The sequence below is a fragment of the Chinchilla lanigera genome, unplaced genomic scaffold (genome assembly GCF_000276665.1).
Source record: "Chinchilla lanigera isolate Chin_1 unplaced genomic scaffold, ChiLan1.0 scaffold00067, whole genome shotgun sequence".
In the NCBI taxonomy this organism is placed as follows: domain Eukaryota; kingdom Metazoa; phylum Chordata; class Mammalia; order Rodentia; family Chinchillidae; genus Chinchilla; species Chinchilla lanigera.
Window position 1 is genome coordinate 4712825 of NW_004955468.1, and position 10056 is coordinate 4722880.

The 10056-nt window shown below is 45.7% G+C and overlaps 1 protein-coding gene across 1 annotated transcript; it reads right to left on the reverse strand.

The window, feature by feature from the left end:
- Positions 1 to 507: 507 nt before the first annotated feature.
- Positions 508 to 3388, reverse strand: Krtdap (keratinocyte differentiation-associated protein). The gene is made up of 6 exons (XM_005400053.2): positions 3259 to 3388; positions 1897 to 1935; positions 1762 to 1803; positions 1564 to 1608; positions 926 to 973; positions 508 to 671 (listed from the first exon to the last, which is right to left on the reverse strand). The coding sequence occupies exons 1-6, from the start codon at positions 3343 to 3345 to the stop codon at positions 633 to 635; spliced, it is 300 nt and encodes a 99-aa protein (XP_005400110.1). The 5' UTR covers positions 3346 to 3388; the 3' UTR covers positions 508 to 632.
- Positions 3389 to 10056: the final 6668 nt, after the last annotated feature.

Here is a 10056-nt window from a genome sequence, read left to right on the forward strand (position 1 = left end):
GACCCCTTCACCTTTCCTTGCCACCAGTTACCTTTCCGCCCACTCCAGACCACCCTTTTATTTATCCCATAAATACCCCTACACTCTGATAATCATGGGGAGGCAGATTTGTCACTTATCCCTCCCTCCACATGATTAACGCTTATGAAACTTGTCACTTCTGTGATTGGCATACTACATGTCAAGCAAAATGGACCTAGTTTAGTAACAGTATATCCTCAGTATTTCCTCCTATCTCCCTACTTAAGTCTTCTCTCAGAATTCAAGATATCTGCCCACCAACCTTAATTCTTGAGCCCAGTAGGAGAGGGACAGAAACAATGTCCATCACAGAAGATTGAGGAGCTGTTTGGAGCCAGGCGTGGTGGTGCACACCTGTAATCCCAGCACTTGAGAGGCTGAGGCAAGAAGATCGCTATGAGTGTGAAGCCAGCCTGGGCTACACAGTGAGATTCTGTCTCAAAATCAAAAAAATAAAAGAAGAAAGAAAAGAAAAGCAAAAGGAGCTCCTTGGGTGGAAAGTATTTTATTAGTGTGTTGAACCCAGAAAGAGTTACTGTGGGCTAGGAATCAGATTTTTCAGTGAGATCCTTCCAGTGAGGGTCAGCAGTCCTGGGTCTTGAAGAGAATGGTCACTGGGCATCAGGAACTGCACTCCTCAGTCCTTTCAGCTGGAGGGAGAGGGGCTGTGGTCAGACTGGGGGCCCCTGGGTGCTGGAGTCCCCACAGGGAAGCCAGTGTAGAGTGGGACATTGATGGTGAAGAATGTCTGGAGTCATCTAAGTTTTTATTCTCTGAATACAGTGGCTAAGATCTCCCTTAGCTTTGATGAGAAGAGGGCTTCTTTCACTGTCACTCTTCCTCCCAGGTCCTCTGCCTCGTCCCATACACCCTCCCTTGTCATCGTGATGGACACCACTCTTACCTTAGGAAAGGCGTCCCAGTTCAAGAAAGGAAGGGACCTTTTGATGAACTAAAAGAAAAAAAGAAGAGGCCATGTGAGCACGGATCTGGAGGCATTCACAAAGGAACCTCGCAAGGTACTCATGGTGCTGTTTCTTCATCAATGCAGTCAGAGCCGATATTCTATGTCTGTCTTACACTAACTGCTCTGCAGCAACCTTTCGAAGTGGGCACTGTCATCCTCCCCACATCAAAGATGAGGAAAGTGAAGCTCCCATAACTGAAGACATCTGCTTGAGGTCACATAGAAAATCAGGTGCAGTCATGAGACGCAAGCTCCGTTCCAGTTCTGTCACTGACTCAGCCTCCTAAGTTTGGGTGGGTCTGTTTCTTCGTAAAGGGTAAGCAGATTCAAATTAAATTTGACTAAAGTCTTCCTCTTTCAGATCTCCTTCTGTGGCTCTGTTCCTTGACTGCCTTAGGAAAATAGAGTGTAGCTGTGACAACCTCCTGAGGACTCTTTCTTTGATTGCCAACGCATTGGACAGCACCCAGCCAGTGCAGTTACTGCCTCTTAGAACTCAAGAATGAGCCGACAGGTCTAAAATGAGCCCTGCTTTGCCATAAAACAAGAAGAGGAAGGGGCACCCAGGGACTTACATCCATGATGGCATGCCAGTTCATGAATTCTTCAGGGTTGAAATTCTACGCAAAAAGAAAGGCCAGAATGAGATCAGTTCCAGGAAAAGACAGAGGTTAGTCCCAACCCTCTGGAAAAGGACTGGGGCAGCTTTCCAAGCTGTTCATCTCCTTTATAAAGTAAATAGTTTGGGTCCAGCACTAAGCAATTGTACTCACATTTTTCCATTTGCCAAGATTCAGGAACTGGTTGTTAAAGGCCTAGGCAAAAAAGCAAAGTGTTAAGAAGTTGCTCAGGAGCACAGAGGTAGCGGGTACATTCATAGCCGGGATGTGGGAAAACAGAATATTTACCTCTGATCCTAATGCATAATTAGCAATGGTAGTGTCTTCCTGGAAAAGGAGAAAGAAAAAGGCAAATGGTTTTGTAGTGTGGGCCTCACCCACGTGGCACCCTGCCAACCCCACCTTGTCCACCGTGGGGCCTCAGGTAAGCCGCCCTTCTGTTCTAGTGATGCACGTCGTTGGCAGAAGTGGGAGAGGAAGGGCTGGAGCGTGGAGTGTGTAAGAGAGATGTTCCAAACCCAGTTCTACATCCATATAGGAAGCAGGTGGGGGAGAGGGTGGAGAAAAGAGGACACCTCCCAGGCAAAACTAGCTAGTATTGTTCTGCAGTTGACTTAATTCCAAGAGTCATAGATTTGAGGTGTTCTAGAAACACCCATGCTTAACCCATATAGCTGGGTGGGGAAGATTAGCGTGCAGGTGGGAGCCAAGCTGCTGAGGTGAGCTGCCTGCATTTAATTGGCGGGGGCTAGTTTGCTATGTGACTTTACTGCCAGCAGTGCTGTAATCTCCCTTTCCCTCCTCCTTGCATCCCATCTCAGCAGCTTCTTCATTCCTTCCTCACTGCAAACGGTCACAAGTACATAGAACCCAGGCTAGACTAAATGCTTAGCTCTCATAGTGGCTTGGCAAGTTTGTTTCCCAGTTTGAACTAAACATTTTTAAATAGTGAGAATTCATAAATCCAGATTTCTACTGCTTCCTGAAAATTTTAACCCTGACCACAATGGCCACATTTTCCCACTTAGCAGCAGTCAGATGGAATTGATACTGCCTGCCTTTCGATTGGGCTCCTTTGCTCCCCTTCCTCTGAGACCCAAACAGCCCCCTTGCTCATCCGCACCACTTGCTCAGAGCCTCATCAGTTGAGTCTGAGATCCTTGTGTTAGATACTTAAATCCAGAATGTGCACCATTCCCCGTCTTAGGAGAGAAATAGGAAGGAGCCCAGGAGTCCTTGTGCCTGGGGACTAGATCAAAGATCATAAGGAGTCTTGCTGTGGCCTAGGCTCCAGAGGTAGTAGGAAGCCCTCAGCTGCCTGGAAGCTATTCATAGGGAAACAGCAGAAGCAAGGATTAGGCTGAACCCAGAAAACCTACCTCAGCTCTTGCTTCTTCCCAGGATCCGTAACCTAGTCTCCACCTACACTTCACCGTCACTTCCAGAAATACATGTATCCATGACCCTACGTGTCTGCCCAGGAATGTTCTGTGCCCTTCCTCCTTTCCTCCCTTCCTCTGAGCCCCAACTTCTCATTCAGCCCCTGACTATATCTGAAATAAAGCCACTTCTCCAGTAACGGATAGAAGATAAATAAACTGAGGGGTAGGCACATGACAGGCATAATAAAAGCACAGATGAGACACTCACCTCGCGACTCTCTAGGGCTGCTCCCTGGGCAGAGTGGAGCACCAGCAGGGAGAGGAGAGCCACGGTAGGAAGGACTGGGATCTTCATGGTGTCAAGTTTGGGGTGCTCTGAGGCGGGGCCTCATCAGTTGCCCTTTATATTCCCAACGTGGTAGATATGAACAGAAGTGGGGTCCCCACCCCACTGACTCACCCCCAGATCATGTCACCCACCCCTGAGGCTCTGGGAGGTGTAGGTAGGGACTGTTCCCCGCTTGCCTTCGATTTCCCAATTCACATTCTGCCCCAGGCTTTTGGAAGGTAAGACTGCAAATGGACCTCTTCATGTAAATGCGGATGGGATGGAGACAGGTTGGACCTGTCCCTCCAAGAGACTGGCAGTGGCACCCTGAGACCTCTCCTTTTGTCTTTGCTTCTTTTTAAAAATATTATTCATTTCTCCAGTATTTCAGGCTCTTTTCCCCCATGCTACCGAACCTGTCCGAAGTTCTCATGCTGGTACTAAAGCCTTCCATACTTGGATTCAATCTACCTGTCTGCTTTCTTCTTTTACTTTCTTTGTAAATATATCACATTCTGGCCAAACTGGACTCCTCAGCGAATAGACTCCTTTTTCTCTTCTAGTCATCTGGCCATGCTGTTTCTTGTTCCTCCAATGTCCTTCTCTCATCTTTAGTTCTTTGGACCCCGTGCTCACATTGAGTGAAGCTTCCCTGATTTCTCCCATCACGCATTTTGCACACCTTCCCCCTCTCAATATTGCTGTATCAATTCATTGGTATCTCCCTGACATTGTACCTAGAGTAACTTGTTTTCTCTTGTTTCCCCTTAGAATATTAAGTTCCTTAGATCAAGCACAATAGCTTCTATCGCCCTAGCACCATACCTTTTACAGAATTCAGGGACACCCAACCTTGCTGTGTTAGAATTCATATTCAAGCATCCTCTGCCAAGCTGTACACATTTCTCTTTGGGGCCTGGATCCTTCCCATCATTCAGCTGCCCATCTTTTACTCTTGGATATTCAGAGAAATTATTGTCTTGGCCTAAGAAGGCAAGGAATAGAGAAACATAAAGGAAACAAAATCAAGTCTTACAGCTAGCCAACTGGAGATAAATCTCCCTATTCTGAACTTTGAGGGTCTACTTCAGTTCAGTGAGCTCTTCCCAACACACACCCCACCCCTAGCTTGGGATTTGGATCACCTCAAAATGACAAAAGAGCCTGATGAAGCAACCTTCTCTACAATGAGGTTCAGGTGGCCCAACCAGTTCCTGGTGTAATAGGGAGGTGCTGGGACAGAGACCAGTGCTGCCAGGGCAAGGCAAGCCCTTATCTGAGGGTGAGTCGCCTAGCTCAGCCTGATGCAGTACATATTAGGCCTGGGGTGAGAGGGCGACATGTCACACATGGACAATCTTTTTTACCCCACAGCCTGGGCCCCCTTTAGTTCCCATGTTGCCCTCACATACAGTCCCAGGTACCCTGCCTCAGTTTAGCCTCAGAAGGCCTCCCCAGTCTGTACAGTGGCATCTCCTCCTTTGCAGAGCCACCTGAGGACACAGTGGTGAACACTCGCTGAGCACTGATGGCCATGTGGCAGTGGATGTCACATACAGTTAGTGCTACTGGAGGGGACAAGTAAGGGAATGACTGGGGTGGGTGGAGTACCTCCCAAAAAGTTTTCTGGAGGACACGGTTTTTACGTTTAATAGATGCTTACTAATTAACAGCGACTAAAAGAGCTCATTAGCTACCATTCCATCAGCATAGGGCCATCTCCAGGAGCGGAAGGAATCTAAAACCAGACAAAGATGGAAAGATTTTAGACAAATCAACTGCGTTTGGATGTGCTCACGGAAGATTCTCATTTCAGTTCTGGCAAGGAGACTCCAAAGTACAGATGACCCAAACACCATCATCTGGCTCTAGAGTCTGCTCCGTCATTGATCTTTTGCAAACTACTTCCTAATGTTTTTCTTTCCACATGCTAATGCTAATAATGATATTACCCAATGTATTGGGAGCTTGCTATGTGGCAGGCCTTGTGCTAAATGCCCTAAATGCAAGATCTCATGGAGATATCAGAGATTCTCTAAGGTAGGTCCTATAATTATCTACATTCTATAGGCAAGGGAGCCGCAGAGGTTAAATACCTTATCCAAGGTCACACAGCCAGTGTGGCAGGGCCAGCAGTGGAGGCCCAGGACTCCAGAGCCAGAGCCCGTATTGCTCCTGTGCTGTACTATGGAGTAGTGTCCTGAAAAGGGCCTTGGCCAGCCGATGTAGTACTTTATGTGACCTAGATCCCTGCCTGGGAGTGGGGAGGGCACAAAATCATTGGCTCCTTTGCCAGCAACAGATGGCATTTAAATTAATTCATTTAATTTAAATGAATTAAATTGCACACCTTTTTGGACCCATGGCTTTTGCACTGAGCTACATCCCCAGCCATTTATTTATTTATTTGTTCATTTATTTATTTAGAGTTTGATGCAGAGTCTCGCTCAGTTACTAAACTGACCAGCCTGGGCTCAACCTCCCAATCTTCCTGCCTCAGAGAGGTTCCCAGGGTGCCGGCACCACACCCAGCTTAAATCACACACTCTTAGCAAATGAAAACAAAGAACTAAGAGGTTCCTGGCACTCAGTTAATGTGCAGCAAAGAATGAACCTGCAGTTGCCTCAGTTTCCAGGTGCCTCTTACATTTTTCACACTACACATATGTTTAAACCTAGTGTCCCACCAGGTGCAGTGCTGCTTATAATCCAAGCACTCTGGGAGGCTGAGGCAGAAAGATCACAAGTTCAAACCCAGCCTGGGCAACATATTCAGACCCTGGCTCAAATGAAAAATAAAAATAAAAAGGGCTGGGAGATTAACTCAGTGCAAAAGCCTTGGTTCAATACCTAGTACTACAAAACAAAACAAAACAAAACAAAACAAAACAAAACAAAACATACAAACCTGGTGTCCTAGTTCTGGTCCCAGTGGTTAAAGTTCTAGTGTTTTACAATAGGTCCTTGATTCCACTAAACACAAGCCAACTACTACAGGGGCTCAACCAAAGAAATTCTGTTCCTATGCTTGAGAAAAACTGGCTGTGTTGGGCTTATGATTTTTTTTTTTTCACTTGGGACCTTCCTGACATTTTCAAGGTAATTGCACCTTTTTGTTTGTTTGTTTGTTTGTTTGTTGTTTTCCTGTACCGGGAATCGAACTCACGACCTCGCACTTGCCAGGCAGGTGCTGTGCCGCTGAGCTAAATCCCCAGCCCCGGTAATTGCATCTTTACCTGATTTTTACTGTAAATGCTGGTTTTAAAATCTAGAGTCTCCTCCTACACTCCTCCCCTGACTCATGAGTCTGTGTTCCCCAAGTGTCCAGTGTCCAGTGGTTGCACAGGTAGGGAAAGAGAGTGTAGAAAGCTTTCCATGGGGGAAGATCACAGCAGTCCACGTGGTAGATGGCAAGGGAATCCACTCAAGCTTCGGTTACACTTTGGATGTATGCCACAGGGTAATGGAATTGCCTCTCCAGGCCTCGTTGACTTCCCTGTTCCCTCTCAGGGAATACCAGTAAATCCCACAGGCCTGCCCCTACCCACCCCAATCTGCCAGAACTTGAATGTGGATAGAAGGTGAGGCCCAGCCCTGATTGCTACATCACAGACACTCTGAGGGGCTGGAGCCAGCTCTCTGGCTGTTGGGAGGGGGCTTGAAGTGATGGACATCCAGTCTTCAGGGCCTTAATGAGCTCATAGGTGAAAAGCTATGAAAGCCCTGTAAAGAAAGCCAGCTAGGATGGTACTGACACAAAAACAGACACTTGGACCAATGCATTAATGTAGATCGATGTTTCATGCCAGAAACAACCCCAGGCACATTTGTCTGATATGACAAAAACATGCACTAGAGGAAAGATAGTTGCTTTAGTAAATGGTGCTTGGAAAACTGGCTATCCACATGCAGAAGATTGCATCTTTACTCATACTTTTCACCAAGTACTAAAGTCAAAATGGACCAAAGACCTAAGTTTTAAAACAAAAACATTTAATCTGCTGGAAGATAAAATAGCTAAAACTCTTGAAGACATAGGTGTAAGGAAGGATTTTCCGAACAGAACCTCAGTTGCACAAGAAATAGCATCAAGAATCAACAAATGAGATCATATCAAATTGAAAAGCTTCTGCACAGCAAAAGAAACAACCAACAGATTGAAGAAACAACCCATAGAATGGGAAAATTTTTGCCAGGTATTCCTTGGACAGAGGAATAAAGAACTCAAAAAAAAAAAAAAATAGACCCCCTCCAGTAAAAGACTCAATCAAAAATGGGAAAATGAAATAAAGAAGTGCAAATGGCCAATAAATACATGAAAAAAAGTGTTCAACATCTCTGGCCCTTGAAGTAATGCAAATTAAAACATCTTACTCCAGATACAATGACTGTCTTCAAGAAATCAAATAACAACAAATGCCACTGCTGGTGGAACATAAACTAGTACAACCATTATGGAAATCAGTATGGTGATTCCTCAAAAAACTAAAACTAGAAATTCTATTTGACCCAGCTATTCACCTTCTGGATATCTTCCAAAAGAGTTAAAGACATATTACAGTGATACATGAATATCCATGGTTGTAGTAGCACAATTCATAACAGCTAAACCTTGGAAGCAGCCTATATGTCCAGCAACAGATGAATGGATAAAGAAAGTGTGGTATTTATGTACAATGGAGTATGACTATGCCATAAAGAAGGACAGACTTGAGTCATTTATAGAAAAATGGATGCACTTTGAGACCATGTTGGGCCAGGGATATAGCTCAGTGGCACAGCACCTGCCTGGCAAGCACAAGGTTATGAGTTCAATTCCTGGTACCAAAAAAAAAAAAAAAAAGAGAGAGACCATGTTGTAGTCAGAGTTTACAAGAGAATGGATTTAATACAGGACACATAATTTATAGGGTTATTTTATAATATTCACCCAAAAAGTCAAATGCAAAAGAAAGCAGGAGATCTATCCACACACAAAGACCAAAAGAATCCAGCGGAGGGCCTGGGTCCCAAGGCAATGTCCTGCACAAGTCCAGCTGAAGACCTAGAGCCCATGGCAATGGCTCCCATGAGTCCAACTGGAGGCCTAGAGCCCACGGCAATGTCTCGTGCAGGCCTGTTTCACCGATCTGTGCTGGGAAGGCCCAAAGGTCAGTGGTGGAGGCTAGAAATTCTGCACCAGTGGGATGAAGGATCTGTGCCAGCAAGCTGAGGGATCTGCACTGGAGCCAGGAAGCAATACTCAATGCAAGGACTAGAGCTCCCCTGAAGAGAACCTCAGCCATCCTGAGCAACAGTGACGACCCAAGCTCCTCCTCCTCTGATGAGAATAGTCGAGTTCACATCAGCGAAGCCAGCATGACAAGCTTCTCCAGGAGGATCAACAGCACACCATCTTCCCCTCCAATTCTCCTTTTATACTGTTGACAACAAGCCTCAGGTGGGCCTTCCATGCTGATTCAGTCCAGCTGGGTGTTCCAAGTTGACCATTAGTTAATCCACCACAGACCATACTGTTAAACTGCATGGTTTCTCTTAGATGAGATACTCAGGATATATATAAAGAACAAAGTGAAAGATAGATAATAGGAGATAGACCTTTTGCAGAATGGAAGAGGACCAAGAGATGAAGAGAGGAGAAGGGGATGAAAAAAGAATTAAGATGTGTCATGTACATGTACCAACTCCCCATGAGGGATGCAATTGTTGTGTACTGCAAATATGTACTAATAAAAAAATAAAAATTGAAAACAAAAAAGGTAGTTGGGGCTAGGACATTAGGAGAGGGTTTTGGGGTGTTATGAGGCAGAACTCAAGGCTTGCTTGTCCCATGTTTTCTTCTTCCCCCTGCCAGTGTTAATAATAACACACCCCAGAAAGCAGCTACATTGCCCAGCAGGTCTGATTTCTTCCTCTGCCACCCACCCTGTGTGCCCTTTGCTTAAATGTCTCCCAGGGAGACTTCCTGGGTTGCTCCCACTCAATTACAATCCCTCCTCCAGTTTGCTAATTTATATTTACCCAGCACCCACTTGGGCTCCTGGTGCTGAGAATACAAGGAAGACCAAGTACTTGCTCTATGAGACTTATGTCACGATGGAGGAAGCAGATCCCAATCTGTGACCATAATAAAGATAGATAAATAAATAAGGAAACTATCCACAATATCCATGTTATCCAAGATAACTTCAGACAATGACAGGTGCTGTGACGAAAGCAGGGTGAGATCATGGTGATCCCTGGCAAAGATGGGCTGGGGAGGGACAACTGAACTGGGAACTGAAAAAAGAAAATAAGGAAGTCAGGCATGGCGGTGCATGTCTGTGATCCCAGCTGCTCGGGAGGTGGAGGCAGGAGGATCACAAGTTCTGAGTCCGTCTGGGCAAGTTAACAAGGCTGTTTCTTAAAAATAAAAAAGAAAAAAATTCAAAGACTGAGCTTAGTGGTAAAGCATCCCTGGGATCTCTCCCTAGTACCACAAAGAAGGAGAGAGAGAGGAAAGAGAAGGAAGAGGAGGAGAAGGTTGAGGGAGGAAAAAGAGAAATGAAAGAATTAAGAATTAACATTTTAGAAAGAATTGAGGCACGGGAGCAGCAGAAGCAGTGGCCTCCTGAGGGTCCTGGATCTAGGGACAGGTAAAAAACAACAAATCAGTGTCCCCTGTGGGGCTTCCCTGCCGAGCACTCCCTGACTGGAGAGGGAGGCCAGAGGCAAATGACACAGCCTTGGTGAACAGCC